Source organism: Poecile atricapillus, chromosome 4, assembly GCF_030490865.1.
Source record: "Poecile atricapillus isolate bPoeAtr1 chromosome 4, bPoeAtr1.hap1, whole genome shotgun sequence".
In the NCBI taxonomy this organism is placed as follows: domain Eukaryota; kingdom Metazoa; phylum Chordata; class Aves; order Passeriformes; family Paridae; genus Poecile; species Poecile atricapillus.
Genome location: NC_081252.1, coordinates 66,020,778 through 66,043,381, shown reverse-complemented (window position 1 = coordinate 66,043,381; position 22,604 = coordinate 66,020,778). Strand labels below are relative to the sequence as shown.

The 22,604-nt window shown below is 37.8% G+C and overlaps 2 protein-coding genes across 2 annotated transcripts in view; one reads left to right on the top strand and one right to left on the bottom strand.

Annotated features, from left to right (window-relative positions):
• Positions 1-4,307: 4,307 nt before the first annotated feature.
• TRMT44 (tRNA methyltransferase 44 homolog) lies at positions 4,308-22,587 on the bottom strand. The gene is made up of 11 exons (XM_058837832.1): positions 22,109-22,587; positions 20,452-20,569; positions 19,362-19,581; positions 18,187-18,255; positions 15,915-16,022; positions 14,429-14,500; positions 11,470-11,576; positions 10,636-10,819; positions 9,563-9,953; positions 7,179-7,295; positions 4,308-4,759 (listed from the first exon to the last, which is right to left on the bottom strand). The coding sequence occupies exons 1-11, from the start codon at positions 22,503-22,505 to the stop codon at positions 4,527-4,529; spliced, it is 2,016 nt and encodes a 671-aa protein (XP_058693815.1). The 5' UTR covers positions 22,506-22,587; the 3' UTR covers positions 4,308-4,526.
• Positions 22,459-22,604, top strand: part of ACOX3 (acyl-CoA oxidase 3, pristanoyl) — a 31,443-nt gene continuing 31,297 nt past the window's right edge. Inside the window, exon 1 of the mRNA XM_058837829.1 lies at positions 22,459-22,598. The gene's annotated coding sequence lies outside the window, so the exon portion shown is untranslated. The remainder of the gene's footprint in view (positions 22,599-22,604) is intronic.

Below are 22,604 nucleotides of genomic sequence, written 5' to 3'. Positions count from 1 at the left end.
AGATCTTCAAAGATAAAGTGTTAAGGGGGATGTACCTTACCAAGCTTGAGAGTTGAGCGTGTGCGAACCTCAGGAAGTTCAACAAGTACAGTCTATTCAAACTAGCATTTAAAACTTGAAATCTGAACAAACAAGCCCCAAAACCTGTAAGAAGTGGCCTAACTTTATTACAAAGCATAGCCAAAAACTTGTATTTAATGTTAGCAAGCTGTAAGACTTCCTCTAGAAATTGCTCTAAATCTAGGCTAATAATTGAAGTACTGACAGTAATATTGTAAACAGACAATCCAAATAATACACAGAGAAAATTTTCTGGTTTGAAATGTACTTAAAAAATCAACGGTTCTGAAGCTACACATATATATTCCACAAGTAACAATATAGTCCTGGAATTTGCTGTCAGGTTAGGGATGAGCAAATAAATTCAGTCCTTTACTGATGCTTAAAGGCAAAGGCAAACACATATTTATTTGTTATTTAATTTAGAATATTTCTTCAGGCTTAATGAAACTGTAGCTAATCTACAGAGGTAAAGACAGTCTCTAAATCTCAGAATTTTTGATTGCAGTCTGACATCTAACTTCTCTTTATACTCTCACTCGCATAAGATATCTACACTGTAAGTATTTAGCCTCTATAAAATAGGCTTCAAATAAAGCTGAATTAATTAATGGGAAGTGATGGTAAAAAACTAAGGAGCATCACGTGAACAATTGAGGCTTTATGCTTGAATTCTTTGTAGATCAAGAGCTTTTTTATGGAGTTGAGCTGGTTCTTACTCCACATAGTATTTCATCCATTGCCAAAGCTGGATTAATGCCATGTTAAGGCTGTGGATCACATAGGAAGCAACAAGATAGAGAATTTACATAAAACAGAGCCATTTTATGCCTTCAGCAGTTACTTTCACATACAAATGAGGAATTATATAAGGTTGGCATTTGGATGCAAAAATGTTCTCTTACCACTTCTGCAAACAACAGGGAAGTTTCTGTAATTCCAGATTTGCTGGCTGGCTCGCCACCTGCAGGGATGCCACACGTGGAGGGGAAGAGCCCTCACACATCTGTGACAGAGCTGCATGCTGGTGAGTTCAGAAACAAAGCCCATACAGAGGAGGCACAGTGCTGTAGCAATAGCAGCTATTCTACTTATCATAGCATTGCACAGATAATAAAAATAAAAGTAACTTTAAAACCAATTCATTGGTCTTATCATGTGTATATTTTCAATTTCAATGAGGCAAGCATATATTTCATTCCCCTTTTAGTGGAAAGAAGGAAAAAAAAACCCTCAAAACCAACCTTCTTCCTGTTTCTTAACCTTGACTTCCTCAAAGCCCACCTAAAAGGCTCCACAGGCGAACTCAGGAAATCACCCTTTTCAAGCAAACACATCCTACCCAAAGGTGAATTATCAGCGTAGTCACCAACGACTGGAAAACAACTGAAAGTCTGTTTTTCCTCTTTGCACCATTTGGAAATAATCTCCATCTGGAGACAGTATGAACTTAATTTTACAGGGGCCTCCTCCTCAGCAAACATACCAGCATGTTTACCACAATAAATAAGCATCTTGAGGAATTCTTCTTACTCTGCACATAGCCAAAGGCTTACTCAGGCAACATCATCCTTTGATTACGTTCAGGTTCATGCAATTTCTCAACTCTTTTCTCAACTCTTGCTCTCTTGATAAGCAAAATGTTTTTCTGATTCTTGCAACAGTAACTACTCTATCAGCTGTGTTCCCTTTCTGTTTCATGGGGGCTGCAGTTTTCCTGACTTGTTCTATTCTTTCCCTTAGTCCAATCACCTTCACTGAATATCCAACATTCCCCTTAGTAGGTAATTCACCTCAGGGTATTATTTTTTTTTTTCTGAAATGCACAAATTCTGTACTGTCTGTAACACAATGCTGATTAGAGCTGAACTCAGGATGTGATACCCAACACAACACTGCAAACCAGAGCCACAGGAAAGGCTCAGAGCCCACAGCAGCTCCTGGCAGTGATAGGCCAGGTACCTGTACTACCTAGCATATTGGAAACGTGGTACATGATCCATGAGCAAGATGCTGCTGCAATTATCAGGCTCACTGTGATCTAGCAAGTGCTGATTCTTTCAAGATCAGAAGAAAAATGTAAAGGAAGAAAAATGCAAAGCAAGAAAGGAAATATGCCTCTTCACGCAATGGACTGCACCCTGTTGCTTGAAGTTAGGGTGCGTGGAACTGTTTTGAAGCGTTTCCAGTGTCATCTTTCATTTTTCCTCCATTTTGTATTCAATTATTTCCTTCCTTTCTTCTTCAGATTCCCTGAGCTCTCACAGAGTTCTCACATGGCTTATTCACTCTTACCCCTAGATCTCACCTGCGCTCACTTTCTGTGTCATTGCTCCCACCTCCGCATTTCTTCTTTAGTAACTTTTTTCTGTAATTTTAATCTTGCCCTTTATTCAGTAGGATTTGCAATCAAAGTCTTGCTTCAGTAAATCAGAGCAGTTTCCACACTATCAATGTACAAACTGGGCCAGAACACAAGTCCTTGTCACAAAGCCTGTACAGCACATACAGTACTTTACAAGTACTTAACAGGTATGAAATATGACACCAGTTCAATGACTGTCACTGAGTAATAATTAGGTTCACTGGTAAACTGACTGAATCATAGAATTGGTTAGATTGGGAAAGATCTTTAAGGTCATCAAGTCCAACCATGTACCCAGCACCGCCAAGCTGACCACCGTTCCTAAATGCCACACCTACGTGTCTTTTAAACACCTCCAAGCATAGTGGAGTGATTTCACCCTGCTGCAATGCTTGACAAGACTTTTGGTGAAGATGTTTTTCCTAATATCCAATCTAAACTTCCCCTGGTGCAACTTGAAGCCATTTTCTTTTAACCTGTCACTTGTTACATGGGAGAAGAGACTGATCCCCACCTGGCTACAACCTCATTTCAGGTTGTAGAGAGTAATAAGAGCCCTCTGAGCTTCCTTTCCACCAGGCTAAAAAGCCTCAGTTCCCCAAGTTGCTCCTCACAGAACATGTACTCTAGACCCTTCATCAGCTTTATTATTCTTCTTAGGATGTGCATTTAAAAATGAAACCTTTTCAAGAAAATAATAGTCTAGCAAAGAAAATCACAACTTGCTCAAGGTGCTAAATGTTCCTTTGTAAGCTGATACACAGAACCCCCACTATCCCAATATTATTAAACACATTTTCTACTTTTACTCCTTACTTTGAAAATAAGGAAAGGCCAGATTGGATGAGGATTCGAGGAATCTGATCTAGTGAAAGATGTCCGTGCCCATGGCAGGGAGTTGGAACCAGACGATCTTTAAGGTTGTTTCCAATGAAACTCATTCTACTATGAATCTATGACAGTGTGACCTACAAACCCCTAAAAACCTACACACACCTCTGAAGGCTTCCACAGTAATTTCCCAGAAAGTTGTTCTTGCAAACCAATTACTTTGAATCAATAAAATAATCAAGGAAAGGACTAGGAAGGGTATTCTATTGTATTATTGCACAGTAACATGGAAGGCAGGAAAGAGTGAAATCTCTCTCATTTCTGACTTCCAAGAGCCACTATGAGTTATAAGAAACCATAAATCCTCCTGCTGAAGAACACATTCAGCACAGGTTGCAAGGTGAGCAGCAGCAGTGTGAGCAGCAGGTTGAGCTCGGGGTGGTGGGAGCCCCAGGCAAGAGGCCAAGAAACGCAGCCCTTAGAATAGGAAAGGGCCTGGGGACCCGTGGCCACCAGACACTCAGGGATGAGGCAGGAGCTGAGGACTCCCAGACTTTGTGTACCCTGTGAGGGTAAAAAAGCCCAGGAGTTCCTTTGTTCAGGGTCCCTCATCAGAGGCAGCAACTTGAGCTGCTATTTTGTTGTTGCACCAAAACCACAAAGTTTAAATTATTTTAAGGACTGAGACATGTGAGACTGAGCTATGGGACTCCTGGGGTCAGGGAGTAAAGGAACCTTGTCTGACTGTGTGAGTGTGGGAAGTGTAGAGAGTCAAGCCGGGCAACCACGAGCTCACTGGAGCTGCCTGCTGTGAAGGGGCTTCAGTCCCAGCTCAGGTGCTGTGGGTGTGGCTGCCACAGCAGCACCTGGATGGTTGGACAGAGAAGTTTCCTTAACACTCCTTGTAAATGTGGAACAAAACAGGATAATTTTGAGGGTTTGAAAATGCTGCATCGTGTACTTTTGAACTGATTAATGATCATGAGGAGTTTCCCAGGAAATTAGTTTTCAAATTTTTCTACTTATACAAATGCATGCTAGACAAGACATGACAAATCCAAAAATATATACGTACTTTACTATACTTATTCCCCGTTAATAAAAAAATAATTAGAAATACAAGAGAACTTGTAAACCAAGTGCAAAATAACATGCACAGAAATGAAGAAAATCCCCCCATATTGTACAGATGTTCATGCACTAGGCAGTACCAAAGTCAATCATAAATTCTGTAACGTACATAAGCCTAAACACAAGTTGCAACATTTTATTACTGTATATGTCTTTTCTTTTTAATTGCCTGAGACTGCCTTAGCTCCTCAGTCCCATGGGCATATGGGCAAGCTTCAGAAGGTAAAGAACAACCATCAGGATGATGAATGTAAAACCAACAGAGGCGTGTTTTAAATGCTTCAGCTGAAAGGCGCCGTTTCACTTCAGGTTTAGTTTTACTTGGTGGTCTCTCTTTTCTCCAGTCACGAATATGAACTCTCCCATTTTGAACTATGATTTAAAAATAAACAAAAATGCAGCTGTTAATAGACAGCCATGGCAATTATAGTGGAAAAAACTGCAGTGACATTCTGTGAATAAAAAACATTCTACAAATGGATCACTCAGGCAAAACCAGATGAGCCATTTGTACAGAAACAGAAAGACGTACACAACAAACCAAGACAATGCAGACACAGTACATAGAAGACTTGATTGATTTCCCTGAGAGATGTTTTACTGGGATGCAGAATAGTTTGAGGCACTTTTGCATGAACTTTGTAGAAGTTTGTTAGTTCATTTTAAATATAGCAGTTGGGATCACTTAGATTAAAATCATCTGAACTTAGATTGCAAATTCTAACTGAAGAATTTTCAACTTCAAGAACTATAATTCTTCTCATGTTTGCATCTTTATGATTCCACATTTAAAATGTGATTACCAGCAAGTGTCTTTCACAAGGGTCATTCACTGACCCAAAAATGCACTGCACAGAGAAGATGACATGTCTAATCCTTCATGTGAACCAACTCTGAACTATCACTGGTTTATAAGGATTCAGCACTTTGGGCTTTTTTAATTCATTTGCTGTGGTAGGACCATAAACTGCACATGCACACACTTTTGAATCTCTGTCAACTCCTTAAACAAGTAAACAAAATAGATGAAAGGAAGTTAGCCAGAGAGGAAGAAAAAAGATGACAAACAAGAGTGAAAATTAAGAGGGAAGAATCTGCCACTTTTAAGTTGCTGTGCTCTATTTTCATATTCTCCTTCAATCACACCTTCTGCACCAGACTCTCATAGTTTGGGATAGTTAACCAATACCATTCTGCACTCTGATAATTTCTATTCAAAAAGTAACAAGTCTAGTGAAGGCTGAGTATCACACAGTCTGCACTGGATGAATTAATTTCTCCAGGTTTCTTTGTGATACACAGATCTGAACTCGTACTAAGCCAACCAAGAAGCAATTTCAACTGAGCTTTAAAATCCCTCACAAATGACAAAGAAAAATTAGCAGCTATTTATGATCAAGCATAATTTTCCCCTAGAAACTCAGTCTTGTATTGAACAAGATACCTGATCTAAAGAAACTGTCACCAATCAGTTATTCTAAGACCCACTTTTTGTTTGGTGTGTGTTTGCAAATCCATTTCCATGTTTTAAAAGAGAAACAATTCAGTAAAGATAACAAAAGAGCTGTAACCATGTTCTTCTCTGTCCTCATGGGCAGGAGCAATGTCCTTGGAGACCACCAGAAGTTTCTTGCTATGGTGACATCTACTAAGGGAGGAATTACATGGTCTCTCCCCAGGCCCTAGGGAGTATCTATGTGATGTAAATTACTGAGCTAACTCAGATTAAGTCAGACTTTTCTTCACAGGTAATGTGCACACAGCCTCTGAGCCAATTTAAAATGCTCATTCCATTTACAATGTAACACATTGCAAAATTGATTTCACCTATTCCTAATGATAGCAAACCAAATTCAGACACATAATAAACTCCATGAGACTAACTCTTTTTAATGGATCATAATTCAGGAGGATTTTGTAAGCCAAGTGTACAGAAATCTTTAGTGGATGCTAAACTTGCTTAAGTTGAGCACTGGCAACAAAGAGATTGCATACTCAGGATTACTTGACATGTATTAGTTGATCAGTATTTTACAGGACACATAGAACTGTTAGGACATAGCACACTTCAAAATTGGAAGCAGCTTTAATACTGATAAAACCCTGAAGATCTTCTATTACTGCAAAGCTACATTTTAGTTTTGCAAAACTTCACACTGACAAAAAGCACCTAAAGCAATTACACAAAGCACACTGTCACCACACATTACAACAGGGAAAAGAAGCCTAAACCCAAAAAACTGCTATCAACAAACCCAGGCAGCCACAGAGACCGGCTACTGAGTTCTTTCTGCCACACTACCAAAAGCTGCACAAACACAAGGTACCACCAGCTACATAAACACATCAAGCTTCACAATTACAGGTTCTTAAAGAGGCTAATTTTGTTTCATGACTGCATTTATACTTTGGGGCTTGGTATAGTCAGACTAAGCCTCAGTTAAATGCTTTAGTAAAATTGCTCTGTATTTGACAGCCTCAAAACCATCAGTACTTCATAGGAAGAAACAAAAATAAAAAATCAAAGAATAGCATCAAATTAGCCACTTAAACAAAAGGTTTGTCTTTTCAGATACAGTCAGTGTAGAACATTTTGCTGATAGATGCCTCACCAATCTCATTCGTAAGAGCTTTACTAACAGTATCTTCGAGCAATGGGCACATAAAGAATATTCAGCTTTCCACAAAAAGCAGTTAAAAAAACACCACCATAGTAATTCTTCAGTTAAACTTAACTGCATATAGAGGAAATAGAATAAATTATTAAGGAAAAAACTTAAGACTCCTTTACCTTCAAATACTTGATGATTGTTCTTGAGTAGTGTTTGCAGGCCTCCATATTCACTTTTCAGCTTTTTTAAAGTCTCTTTATTCAAGTGTTCCGCCACTTCTCTCAAGGAAAGGCTTTCTGCAATAAAAAATGATAGAATTATTAAAAACTTTTATATATAAAACCTTAACACAATTCAACTTTGTCATGGAGTTCCTTTACCTTTAAGAAAGTTAAAGTTGCTGGGGTCTCCTGGGAGTCTTTTCTCCTGACCAATTATCGGTCATTGCTGAGAATTGACAGCAGTTTTAGCCATTGAAAAGTAGAATCAACTTGTGAACCCCACCTTAAAGTGTACACCCAGAAGTCTGTAGTTTTTTCTTTGTTTCCTGGCTGTGAAGGGTGGCGGAGCTCCAAGCCTCCCGTTCCCTGCCCAGGCCATGCGGCCTGGGTGGGGGGCCGGGCTGGGCCTGCCGTTCTCCCGCCCGGGAGATGGGGACCGGCGGGGGCTTGCCCCGGGCTGAGCCGGGCCAGGCCGGTTCCTGGCTTAGCTGCAGGTTTTGCTGTGATAGAATTTACCAGAAAACTGCCGAGTAAAGAAGAAAAGCTCTGGACCTGCGGCAGGCTGAGACAGCAACCACACTGCAGAGCAGCCATGAAGAATCTTTTATCGAAGACAGCTCCAGCTGCTGCTCCGGCAGAGATCACAGAACCATCTACAAAAGCCTGAGCAATATTTTAACTCTTTCTTATCCAGATGAAACTTGCGGATTAATCTTTTCATCCAGAGAGAGAAAAGGAGAGTAATCAACATGAAAAGAGACTTTATAAACTACTAGTGGCAAGAAGGAAAAGAGACTTCAAGAAAGGTAGAGAATTAAGGAGATGCTTTAATTAAGCTGAAATATCTTTCTGTTAAGACTATGGAGATGGACAATAAAGTCTTGAAAAAAACCCCTTTAATTCATAATAGAGTATGGAGAGGAATAAGGTGTTCAAAGTGTAAATTTGAGTAAAAAGTGAAGTAATTGTGGTATAGTGAAGTGCTGAGAAATTTGAAGCCTTGAGAGGCAATGAGAAAAACTGTTTCTTAGTGAAGCTCACAGAAGCAGATGAAGAATACTTTTTTTACCTTTAACTAACTTATCCTTAAAAATGCTATCTTCAAACTCATGACCCATAACACATTTTCCGAGTGATGTGAAATGGGAGGGGTGGGCTTTAATAACAGTAGCTCTGAGCAGCTGATATCAGAGAAACGAGAAACTATAACAAAAATAGTTTTCTTGTGACAAACTCCATAAATTAACAGAAAAGAACTTCTGTTTCTCTACAGAAACTGAGGAAAAAACTATAAGAAAATTAGAACTGTTTAAACCATCAAAATTATAAAGTTTTGTCTCTGTTGTCATGTGAACAAAAGAATAGTGAGCAGTGAGAAATGAAAAGGTTTTTCTAAAAGTTTATTCTAGTATTCTTATTCTTGTAAGTTGTCAATAAACTTTTCTTTATTCCTTTTAAGTTTTATGCCTGGTTTGTTCTTATCTTAATCCATATCTCACAACAAGAAATAAATAATTCTTTTTTCCCCTTTTTGTTAATTACTGGTTCAAAACCACGACAAACTTCTATATAAGCTAATGATTATGTGCAGAATGTCAGAATTATCTACCAGTATGACAGCAACTTTTTTCTCACAATATGATGTATGGTACATATTTTATATTCATATTGTCTGTAAAACAACAGCTTTCATTTTACAGGACTCAGGTCAGAATTTCCACAGTAAGACACACATTTTACTTGCTCTGTTTTTACAGTAGCATGTAACCCTCATTGCAATAAGCACTGTTTATAAGCATGTAGTTAGAAGACTCAGTAACATACAACAAACTACAGTGAGTAAAAAGAATAGATGGAAGAAAATAGAAAGATTGTAGTAGTGAGAACTGACTGCTTATACAATTAACAGCAACTTAACATTCTTTTTGTTCCTAAAACAAAACTAAAAATTCCTAATCATGTTGTAACCTAATGCCACTTCAAAGCACTTCTTACAAACTCTTACAGACTTATAGCTAATTATTCTGTTAATATTCTAAGCCACAATACTCTTCCCAGATAAGGTAGAGTTATGGGTTTAGTTGGGTTTGGTTTAATAAAAATGGATTCTATAATAGTATTTAAGCGTAAATCAGGAAAAAATCTCACACCAATTTCAAAATATTCTTCTGTGTATTTTTATTTATGTATTTATATGCAATAAAACATAGTGGGAAAAAAGCATCTTTGATTGCAACTGTATTGTTCTCAATGTTTCTAAAAATCTATTCACAAACACGTAAATTTGCTGGAAAAGACATGTTCTATCAGCTAAAGATAGCATAAAGGAAAGATAACCTCACCTCCTTGATTCCAGGTATTGGTATTTCCACCCTGCTTATCAGAACATGATTTCTGGGGGGCTGCATTTAACAGCAAGTTTGCCACACTGAGAACCACTTCATCTACAAAATCCCGAGGGAGGGAAGCACAATTTCTGATTTGTTCTACTTTTTCTCTGGGTTGAAATCCAGGCATCCAAACTGTACCCGCTGTCTCAGTCTCATCTTCAGGAGGTTCTGAGCCTGCTTCTTTGCACTGACCACCACAGTGATCCTTCTGGTTAAATCCAACCCTTCTGTCACACGTGGCCACAGCACAGGTCCGACGACTGTTAATAAACTGTGTGATCTGCTGGTCAATCAGAGCATGTTCTGCAGCTGGATAGGTCCTGCCTTTCCCAACAAAGCTGACCTGTTTGAGTAGAAACAGGTAAATCACTATCAGAGTCTCGAATTTATACCCAGCCCCACAACCTCCACATGTTTATGGAGACTCCTCAATAAAGAACCTACAGTACCTACAATAAAGAACCTACAATAAAATCCAGTATCAACTCAATGCTCAGTAACACCTGAAGGGTTTTTAATTCCAGTCTTTGAATATTGGTGCCCCAGAGGAAATCCAGTGAACAAATCATAATCCATCATGCTATACAATCACACAGCAGAACTATTGTTTGTGACCCTCAGATTATTTAAAGCTGGACATCTCTTCCTACTCTGAGAACATTTCACTTTGAATGTCATTGGACAAGAAATACAGCAAAATTAAGTATAAAAAAGTAAGACAGGCAGCTAGAAAAATTAAGGCAAAAAAATAAGGTTTTTTTAAAGTTTTCCATCATATAGAGTGACATAAGACAAAATCATGAAACGTTTCATTTTTTCCTGTTTTAGCACTGTACCTATAACATTAAGAGTAGAATTCTCAAGAAAACAATGAGTATTTTTAATCTCTTTTCAGAGCATCCTGTATCAAGTAATGAAGCTGACTATTATCTTATCTTACAACAGTAACAATGAACAAACATCCATATGCTTCAAACAGAGCAAATTAAAAAAAAATACAAAAGCACTACAGAAGCCAAAATTACCCTTTTTGTTGACGGAATTCTAAGGCAATCTTCTTCCACATGGAAGCCACATACAAATCCCACTTGGGCAACAAAATCAAGATATTCTCTGTACTGAGTTTTCTTGCTTTGTCTTCGGCTGTATTTTCCATGGAAATCAAAGAAGCAGCATGGCAGCACAAAGTAGCAACATGAGTAGGAAGACCTACAAGAAGGATAACGGACTGCTGAACAGTAAATTATTTCAGAAAACACAAAAATTTAACAACCAACCTATCAGATTAAAGCAACAATGGATTTTTTTAATTTTTTTATTAAGCAACAGAGCTTCATGCAATAATATTTATAACTTCCTCTTTCAGTCAAACTATTAGTTTAGTCAAAAATACCATTTCACAAAGTACTTGATGTAGCAACTTACTTTGCCAACTTAATTTGCAGAAGTAAAACTCTAAATTACTGCTGCTGGTTGAAAAGAGCACAACAGCTCAAGGGAAGGCAGAACCATATGCTCGTATTTACAAGAAAAAAAAACAACACAAAAAAAAAAACCCAAACAACAGCTTCACGTATAAGGAATAAAAAATTTTTGGCTTTTGAATTTCGAAAGTAAAATGGTGCATTGAATTCTATGAGAAAGTAAATACTGCATCTGTGCTTTTCCACAGAAAGAGAAACATTTTGTAAAAATAATCAACTCCCATCAAAAGTAACCCATCTTACAAGAAGAATAGGTATGGAACCAAAGCTGACAGTTTTTACCAAGCCCACATAGGTAATTATGGAGGGGTTTGTTTGTTTTCTGCCTGTTTTTTTAACTCCTTCCATCCCACTCCCCCTCTTCTGCAAAAATACCTAGCTGCAATTACAGGTATCCATGGTGTTAACTCATCTGAATGGTTTCCTATGAGCCAGTCAGTATCTGGAAAGAGATGACTGTCACCTGGAATGATCGTAGCTTCCTAAAAAACAGACCAACACAGTAAGTGAATCCTATGACAGGTATCTTTAAAGCATTTTATTTAAAGCACTAAGTAATAATATCAAGTAATACCAGATGACAAATATAAGGTGAATGAGCACCACAAACACCAACGTTTTCCTCAATTAGCAGATTTTATAGCCACAGAGAAGTAATTAAGCAACAAACACCCACAAAACATGGGTCAGAAAAAAAGTGGAACAGCAACTCTGATTAAGATATCTAGCATTTAAATATATATAACAAATATTATACACTAAATTATGATTTTTTGCCTATCTCCTATCACTTGTATGCCTGAACTCAGTTTTTCAGAAAGGCACTTAATTTGCTGTTTTGCAGCCTAAAGGACTCACACAGCTTCATTGTTATTTTCTCCTTCACAGGTGCTGCCCAAATCAAAACCTAGTATACAGAACACCACTCTTCACATGCAATTGTTCATATATAATAAAACAATAACAAACAAAAGAAAGCCCAAATTAAAGCAACAGGTTCTTCATACAGGCTGAATTCAAATGTTCTACAGTGCCCACAATGTTTGTGCCTCACATATGTTTTCTCACTTTGAATGAAGTTCAGCGGAGAAAGTACTGAAAGATATTGACACCATGGAAGTAGACTAGATATTCTTCCCTGAAAATGCATATGAACATTAAAAGAATTATTGGGCAAATTTGAAAAAAGTTTTGCACTTGAATTTCCACAGATCTTTAGAAAAAGTTCTGGAAATGATGCCCATAATCTCCTTTTATATAGAAAATTGTCGCCCTGAAAACTCAGCTTCTGAGCTTGCTAACATAGTTTTCTAAAGACTTTCCCAGGACAGTAACTGTAAACATAGATATGTGTACATTCTTTCTGTTACATGTCTTGTGATGGGCATCTCTCATGGCCAGTGCAGTGAGAAAGTGTTATCCTGACCATCCAATCCCTGGCCATGGTCAGAAGCCTATAAATCCTGGGGGGAAAAATAAACTCTCTCTTTCTTTCACCACACCTCGACCTGTGTCCGTGTGATCTATTCATCTTCAGCGGCAACAGAAAATATATGTTTTAAGATCTTAAAATTCACATGTATACGCAAAGCAGTATCTGTATAGGAATTAAAGAATAAAATGAAACAAAACCACTTATTAGGGAATTTCAAACTATCTTGGTTACTTTCCAAATCCCTCTTAAAGAGCAAAGAGGCGATTGTTCACTTAAAATTGCTCACTTTAAATACTACAACTCATTTTTAGATATGTATAAACATATATAGATAATGAATGTAGCAAGTTGGGGGTTTTTTGGCAGATTACTGGATGCTAAATTACCAAGCCTTTGGTCAGTGTTTTCTTAAGGCTGGTTAAACATGTTACTCATACTTTACATTTCAGTTTTCATCATTCAATTTAGGCATAACACGAGTTATCAGTGCCACACTGCCCATTTTGACAGTCACCCCCAATCAAATTTGTATCCACCATGTCTGGCAGCAGTTTGGAAACACAGAGTGCCACCTGTTACATCCATTTACATTGTTAGTATTGTACCGAACCACACAGATGGCAACATACACCCTGCAACTCATGTTGTAAGTAAAGATCAAAACAAAATTAGCTTCAGGGGTAACAACAGGCTGCAAGCAGGTGCTTTTTCCTTCTGTGGCTCCTATGGCTACAGGAGCCTTGCAAAATCATTTCACCCTTCCTGTTCATTGTCTAACTCCTTCCAGCATAAATCATCACTTTCCTCAGCATATATTTTTATTGTTTCTTTCAGGGCAGAAAAAGAAACATGTAACACAAGGATAAAGAGACAATGCTATTCGGCATGATCAGATGTGACTTTAAATAGAGTAGAAGAGGAACGAAGGAGCCCCACAGCTTGATGTTTTGGGTTGTTTGTTGAAGTTTTTCAGTAAGATCTGCTTGCAGACTGCAGCAAAGGAGTATGGTGGTTTTGGCAACCTGTACGCAAAATGGTAGGGTGGCTACATAACACTGAAATCTGTGAGCTCTCATCTGTGAAAACTGATGCTCTTTCCTTATTTACTGTGTTAGCATCCAAAGATATGTTGAATGAACTTTAAACAACACTACTAGAGAATAACCACAGGTGGAAAATTATTTTACTGTATTGGGAGCTGACAGCTTTTGATAGAACAGAGAAAGAAATTTTAGACCTGCAGAACAAGAAACCAGGAATACCTCACCTCCAAAGAGCAACTGCTCATTGGCACTATGCTTTAATGAGTATCAGATTAAGAATGCCTGGAATCAAAATGAATGTTCCTGTGCTCAAATTGCTAACATGAAACTTTAAATATAATCCCTCTTGCACACTCATTTTCCTGTTCATTTTTGAAGGCCATTATTGCAATTATTTAGGTTGGCTCCTTTGAGGTTTAATAACAATTTTGCTCCCAGAACAGAACACAGCACTAGAAGATCAGAATCACTTTCAAGAAATTATCCACAATTATGAGTGGCTTTATTATCTTTTATGTGCTAGTGGTGCAAACAAAACTGCTTAATATTGATCTTCCAGTAAAAAGGAAGCTTGTTTCATGGTGTGCACATCTGTACATGCAATAAGAAATCATCCCAATCATTCTTGGCTGAGAAATAAGCTAGTTGCAAATATGCAAGGGTCCAATACAAGATTTTTCTCATAATTCCCTTTACCACTTACTTTACCCCCAAGGGATATGGATGGGTAGCACCATACCAAACCTATGGGTCTCTTTAGACATCTGTCTGTAACCCAGTATGCTTCCTTACACTTGCATCAAAAAAAACGAATAAAAGTACGTATCAGTAAGACTGACATACATTTGCATAATACCTCTAAATGCGTCTCTGGTCCATACATGTCCCATATTTTTCTTCTCCTCACATCAATTCCTCTTCCTGAATGCTGAAATATTTGAACAACAGAAAGATTCAATTTAAGTACTGCTTTTAGCAGAAATTTCAAATAACTTCAGTAAATGTACATTTTAATTTCGATTACTTCATTCATGCTAAAATTTAGACACGTAACAAAAACCAGCTTTGCCATTTCGGGCAGAAGTTGAACACTTTCATTCCCTTCTTTCCCTCTGAAATATGAAGGGAATTACTAGGAAACCCTAAGAATATATCTGGTTCAAAATTTTACCTGGGCACACCTATTGAGACTGCTCTTGAAAATCTGTATCTGTACAAATGTAAAAGCAGAGGTGTTGATTTTTGGTTGGTTTATTTTTAAAATATCAAAACCTTTCACAGGGTGAGTATTACTGCAGTGCCCACAGGGCTCAGAGCAGAATGCTACTCTAAGCAGTTCTTAGTGGAGAACCGCCATTCAACTACTGAAGCCCAAACAATTTTTCCCCTGCTTGAATTAAAAGGAAGAGGAAATAGACTGGAAACTAAAGCAAGAATGAAGAATGTGCAGTATTTGGAATTCAAGAACCTTGTGCAGAACTAAACAAAATCAATTACTAAAAAAAGTCTCATAAAAATCTCATACATTATTTTTTTCAGTCAATGTTTGTCAGCACTTAATAAATGAATCACTGACTGAATGAAAAATCCACATGGAAAACAGCAGCTTATATTACACAAAAGTTTTTTGGTGACATAAGAATAGAAAACTTGTGCTAGAACTTGGAACATTTCCCTACTCCCCCAATGACATTTCTTTATCTAAGAGATACTCATTTCCTATATAAATTTTCCTATGTTCTCCCAAAAGTGGAAAATGCAATTTTCTGAAACAGACAGACCCAACTTCAATGGGTTTTGTTTAGTCTCACTTTCCTTTCATTGCTGTTTCAGAAACTATGTTCCAAGAAACTGAATTATACTGTTCCCACATTTTTACTCCCAAAAGCAAATTATGCTGCTAGGCATTTTTAATTAAGAAATCTCAGGATTGCTTTCAAAGATGCAGAAAAATATTTTCAGGACATCACAAGTAGTTTGGATAAGAATAAGTTCATGAATCTTGCAAGATAACATCTTTGTTGTTCAACATCTTCAAGAGAGAATCTGTGTCAAAATTCCATATTGCTTTTTGCATAACTAAAATATTCCATTACTTTTGCTTTTTCTTCTTAGTTTAACTCAGAAAAAAATAGAACTGAATTTAAATGAAATACACTAATTAAGATAAATAAATGAATGATTTCTAATCCTCTGGTAGGATTTTCTAGTTAGTAACTACAAAATCCTGTTTTAGCAACATGAATTAATTTATTTTGGCTATTTGCATGCCAGAAAAAAGGAAAGTATAACAAATACTAACACTAGTTGTTAATAAACATTTTAAAAAGCATTCTATTTACCCCTTCATTGTTTAGAATATGAACCAGCAAACCATTTCCACATCCAAGATCTACAAATGACTGTTTCTTGGTTAACCCTTTTTCTTTTCTCTCTTCTTCCCAAAGAATCTAAGACAAGAAAACAGAAAATATTAGGCTTCCACTCGCGTTTCCCTGTAAGAAACCATCAAAGGTTATTGGAGAAGAAAGGAGAAAGCTAGAAATGCCGACTTGATAGAAAACATTCACTGTACTCAGAGGTAAAAATAACTTTAGAGGGGAAAAAAAACCCCAACTAAAAAAAAAAAAAACAAACCAAAAAACAGAAAACCACTGTTTATGAAGTGGAAAAAGAATTAATTTGAAAAAATATCAGTAATTTTCTAAGTGCTAAGCCCATCCTCCACTGTGTTTTGAGTCATTAGGAGTTGAAATTAATCAGGGCTTTACAACTCTGGGCTAGAATGAGAATAAATGTAAAGTAAGTTGCTAAAACAATGGGTGCAAGAGAAGAACAGTGGAAAACAAGGGGAGTATGAAGTAAACTCCACCAGACTCTGCAAGTAACACCACAGATGCATTTATATCCACTGTACTAAAGAAAGCATTAATGGCAGAGCTGAAAATAAACCTCAAAATATTCTTTGTAATCACTTGGTGATATACTGGTACAAGTAACATCTCTTTTACTGAACAAAGCAAGTGTTACCTAGCAAGTTAACTGTCCCAAATTCTATACCAGCTAAGGGACCCCAAAGCTTTTAGACAAATTCTAGTCCCTGATCTGTACACAAGTAGGTACTTTTACACAGACATGTAATCCATAATAAGTGGCTGTTTCTCTGCAGAACACAGATTAACCTTTACCACTTTCCAACTCTTTTTCCTTCAATGAGAAGTAAGAGACCATACATTTCTAACTCTGCACTCTGATTTTTTACCATGACTACCAGAAATCCTGAACAGTACTTAACTATGAAAATTAGTATTTGTAATATTGTCACTTTTGAATATCAATTTTGCTAGAGGGAAAGAAGCTGAAGATAAACATAGTCTGCTAATCTCATGCATTGTTTTTAGGTTTACCTATCATTGTACTGTGGCACTCTAGGCAGTATCCCAGAAATCCTTAATTACCTCATTCACCGATCCTAGCTGTCCTCCAATTCCTGCAGAGTTTTTCATAACACAAACTCAACAGCTACATCCTTGACCATGCTCCGGGTCAGTGAGTGATCTCAATATGATTGCAGAATAAAATGAGGTCACACTGAGATGTCATAAACCCATAATAACACTGGACCTACCTTTTCTAAATCACCTGTGTAATGCACTTCCAAACACTGAGTTTCATCCACCATCATACAGATACAGAAGCATGTTAGGTTATTAATACTTCAAGTTTTTATTTACATAAACTATATATTGAATAACTTTAATAACTTTCTGAAAACTACTGCTAATTAGCCAAAACATAATCACTGTAAACCAACATTCACATGTATAAAAATGCCATCACTCCAGAATTTTCTTGTGGCTACAACTAAATTCCTAATTTTCGACATTGAATACTAAGATGGTGGTAAAAATAGTAAAGATGAGACTATTACATAGCTCTTTCCACAAGCCATTATCTAAGGTTCTAAGGGGTTAAATATTTAATTATCAAAATAAATTAGTCCTGAATGAGTACTGTAAATGAGCTAACATTCACAAATACTGATTTAGGTATGATGCTACAAGTATAGTTCAATGTAGACATGCTCTTACCGCCACCAGGTTGGCAAACAAAAATATTTATGTGCCTGCCTTTTAAAAACCTGTAGTTTCTAAGAACTGCAGGTAGCAGAGTTTTCATAGAATCTTAAGTAGTTATATGTTTAAGAAAACTGCACAAAGCATTTATCTGCACTCCTAGCATCTGCAGTTTATCTTATTACACTTGAAGATGGGATTTGATCTGAAATTTTATCAAGAAAAGGCACAGCAGTGAAAAACGATTAAGATTTTATTTGTTCATAGTATATAATGAACAAGTAGTAGAAAAATTTATACAACAATCAATCCTAATCTCCAACTGATCCATCTTATCACTTCTACATTAGTGCCTTTGGCTTTCTCACCTATAAATAAATCTTGTGTATGTAGATAACAAATCTGTGACAGAAGACTGCAAATCATCATATCTTCATGAAGAAGTTTTTGTTTACCTCTAAAATTATCTTCTTTATAGAGGTTCTATTATTAGGAAATATAACCCTACAGCATATTACTAGGTAATGCAGTTCCCTACCAGCAAGTAAGTGGCAATGGCAACATCTTCATAAACAAACTTCTCAGGATCTGTCACTTCAGGCCACACCTTCAGAAAAAAAACCCAAAAAACCAAGAAACAACAGAATGAAAAACTAGATGAAAATTTATTTTCTGCATCTGAAATAACCTCAAAAATGCTCAGACACAGTAATTTGGATACTTATTCACTTCAGTAAGTTTCTGGACTTCACAGATTTTGCATTTTAACCTCATTAAAATATACCCAGAGAATGTAAAGACTGATTCAACCAAACAATAAAGTTTCTAAGAACGTTTTGGCTCCATACAGTGCAAGTAAACAGCTGCATCTGGTCTGTAACAGACCATGGATCTAGAACTTAACTTTCTCAGGAGAAAAAAATCTTATCTATACCTCTGCAAGACTGAGAACATGAACATTTGTAAACTTCTATTCACAAGGGAACAGGCCTAGAATTATCCTGGCACAGTGGACACGAAGAATCAAAATCTTAAATAGGAAGACAGAAAGTGAAAGTATTATTCTCAGGTGTTACTTTGTAAATGAGTAATTGAAACAAAGACTAAATACTCAACACCAGCAATTCTACTGCAGAACTGAAGACAACATTGCTGTCTTACCCAAAAATATAGTTCTCCTCTCTTATGTATCTTCCTGTTAGTACTGAAATACTAACAGTAAACCCTTTCACCATTTTCACTGGATGTTTTACAAAACTATTTACCTTTTTTTTGTTTATAGCAAAAGCCAAGTTTGCAAGAATAAAAACATTGCTTCATACAGTGCTCTGTTGCTCTTCAGGATAAGTAAAAATTTACAGTGCTGCTCCTCTAACTCAAACACATATTAAGATGGTATCCAAAGGTTTTTGAGAAGGAGGTGTTTTATTTATGCCTTCTAAAATGTGGATGACTATTTATTCCACTGACCTGCCTCTTTTTTATTGTAAGTGATACATCCTGGAATATGCCTAACTCCTCCAAATACTTATTCCAAATTTGCCTCTAAATCCTGCTACTCCAATTAAGTTCTTCTCAGTACTAAACAGTTTTATTCTCCATATATACCAAAAACAAACCCCAAAACATGAAACCAAAAAACATACATTATAATTCAATTGCTTCTTTTATAAAAAGGAAGGATAATATTCCTGCTTTTACTGCTAAACTTACCTTTACCATCTCTTTGTACTTTTCTTTGAGGTCCTGATAAACCTTGCTATATTTTGCTACCGAAATGAGTGAGAGTGTACTTTTAAACTCACTGGGCTTTTGCTCCACAGACCATTTAGCCAGTTTGGACAAAAGTTCATTTCCAAGCCATGCTAGTTTTGGGTACACAATTCCATCTGAAGACCAATCTTCTGGAAATGGAGCTACAACAGATATAGACCTTAAAAACAAACGAACAAAAAACCAGTATAAATACAGTATTTCATTATTTCAGCTGTCTCAAGGACAGAGAAAACAAGGATTAAGTGGAGAAAATCAGAAGATCAGAGATATAAAACTAGACTGGAGAATAAGTCTATAGAATTATTCTAGCCTCTAGAATAAGACAAACAAAAGGAAAGTAAACCTATGAAGTTACTGAATAATGGAAAAGTTTCCCCTGAATTTTGTTAGCTAATTATCTCTCAATTTAAATACTGTACATTAGAGTCCATGCTGCATTTAACACATTAAATGAGGACTCACACATGATGAACAATCTGATTTCACACAACAGCCAAACACTAAACAGTGAAAATCAACTTATGAAATTCCTGAAAAATAACAGGACAATTTAGGAGAAAAATATATCCATTGTCACAACTCACATTTCATTATCTCTAACTCTATCCATATTTTATTACACTTACATCTCCAGATGCCCAGGACCAAACTGGTCTACATTTCAGTGACTGAAGCTCAGTGGGTTTACAGAAACTCTGGTTTGACCCTCACCCTTACTAACACCCCCAGAACCTTTTCAACAGACACTGCTACATCCTTATGATCACAAGAGGCATATTTTTTCTAGACCACACATGGGTACAGTCAATGTTTACATTCAAAGGTGAAACAGGTTTGTTTTATGTTGTTCTTGGTATTGCAGATGTTTCTTTTTAGAGAACACTATGCACTCATACCACACCACTACTGTAATTTATTAATTAAGCAGAAAATTATAAAATCTAAATTGCCAACATACGAATACTAAACCATTGTGTGATTCTTGCAATAACTTACTGTTTCCTTCCTCTCTCACTCCCATACTTACCACTCCTCATCTTTTATGTGTTTAAGTTGAATTTGATAAATATTGCACTTTTTAACCAGGTATTTTCCTTCACTGTTTTCCTCCAAGGGCAGAAAGGTCACAGTTCCATTGCAAACATCTGAAAAGATACGCAAATATGGGTTTATTATTCCATGGAGCAACCCACCCTGGTTAGCACCAAAATGAGCTTCTGCCTTCAAACTAGTGAAGGCAAGACATAATAACAGAGAAAGAACCACAATATCAGGAATAGATCTGTTTCTTGGTGGTTTTAACATATGAAACTACAATTTGAATTCTCCAAATCTAGCACTCTATTGCATGTTTCCAAAATATCTAGGGCTTACCAGGCATATTCATGTTCATCAAACCTAACTATTTTAATAAAGTAAAAACTAAACAGTAAGATTTTTCTAGTATATGACTGCTGCTTTTCCATACCCCACAGCAAATCCAGAGCCCTGGGAAGCAGGAAGCAGTATTACTTACTCTAAAAACTAAAAAACCTTTTCCTGCTGTTGTTTATGCTGGGAAGTTGCTTCAGAATAACTTATTAAGTTCTCAGTTTTGAAAGTGTTTTTAATTACTGTCACAACAAACATTCTTGCTGCTAAAAATACCATACTGGCTACATAATCAATTTTCAAATGGACTCCAAAATTTTCTGAGTTAGATAAGAAAGAATTAATTAGCAGTAGAAAAAATGTTAAGTCTTGCTATCTTGTCTCATCCTTAGCAATTCCACTTCTAACAATTTTTAATTGTAAACAAAATAGTTTTAAAAAAAATCTCCTAGGCTTTTTCTTAGAGACAAGCTCTATAGATGCAGCTCAGGAACACCTTTTCTTAGCAACAAAATTAAAAATAAATCAAAACATATAATATTTTCTTTTAAGGCACCAATTTTTTGAAGGCATCAGGTAAGAATCATAGGCCTCAAGAACATCCCAAGTGTGCCCCATAAATGACTATCAGTCTTTCTGAATTTTAAGTTGAGTTGTTTCTGGAATTCTGATCATTTCCAAAACATTACTACTAGAATTTAATCCACATCAACATTTTTTCCAAAGTTTATCTTAAAAACGGTGTCAATTTCTATCCTATGTAAATTTCTTTATATTAGCAGGATTTATTGCAGCGCATTACCGTCATACAGTGTAAGAAAACACCCCAAAGCAAAACAAAAACAAAACAAAAAAAGTTGAGCTTCTTTCTTAAGCAAAACTAAACATTAAGAAAGTCGATACAAACACTTTCACTTGTCCAGGCTGGTGCCATAGCTGCCTACTCCTTTCAGTAGTTTTGCACTTCCAAACTCTACAGTCACTCCTCACAAGCCCCTCATTAGGTCTGCACCAGGAGCAGCGTTTGAGCTCACTCGTGACAGGAGCTCCTGAGTGGCACAGGCCTTTGGCCTCTGTAATTTGTATTCCAGCTGCTGAAACTTCAGCGCTTCCTAGCGCAACAACGAAAGGCAAAAATAAACCCTAAGCACACGATCGGGACAAAAGACCACCTTCGGTAGCACAAATAGGGGAGAGACAAAGCGGCATTTCTCTCATCTGCGAGACAATCTCTGATGGGCCAGGTCAGCGACAGCCCCGGCCCCTCACACGCTGCGCCCCGGGCCCGGCCCTTGGCGCCGTTCTCCTCTCACCTTGCACCGCCAGCTCCCGGGCCGGGGCCGCGGCGGGCCGGCCCCGGGGCAGCAGCGTCCTCAGCACGGCGCGGAGCTCGCCGGGCCCGCCCCAGGCCGTGAGGGGCGGCGGCAGAGGCAGCTGGCCCCGCACCTCCCTCCAGAGCCGGCCCAGCTCCGCGGCCCCCGCCGCTCGCCCCTCCTGCCCGCCGCCGCCCCCGCCTGCCCCCGCAGCGGCGAAGGATTTATTTATGTCCCCGCCGAGCGGCACCGTGCCCTCCGCCTGGACAGCAGCGCCGCTCAGCCGCCTGTTAGCCACCTGCGGCTTCTCCAGCCACACGCGTACGGCTGCCCAGAAGCCGCGGGGCAGCGCGGCGCCGCCGGGATCCCGCACGGCCGCCGTCCCCACCGGCCCCATCCACCGCCCGCTGCCGCCGCGCTGCGCCGGGAGGCGGAGCGCGTCGCAGGCTGCTCCCGTCAGTTCCCGAGGCGGAGACAGCGGCCGCAGCAGGTAGGT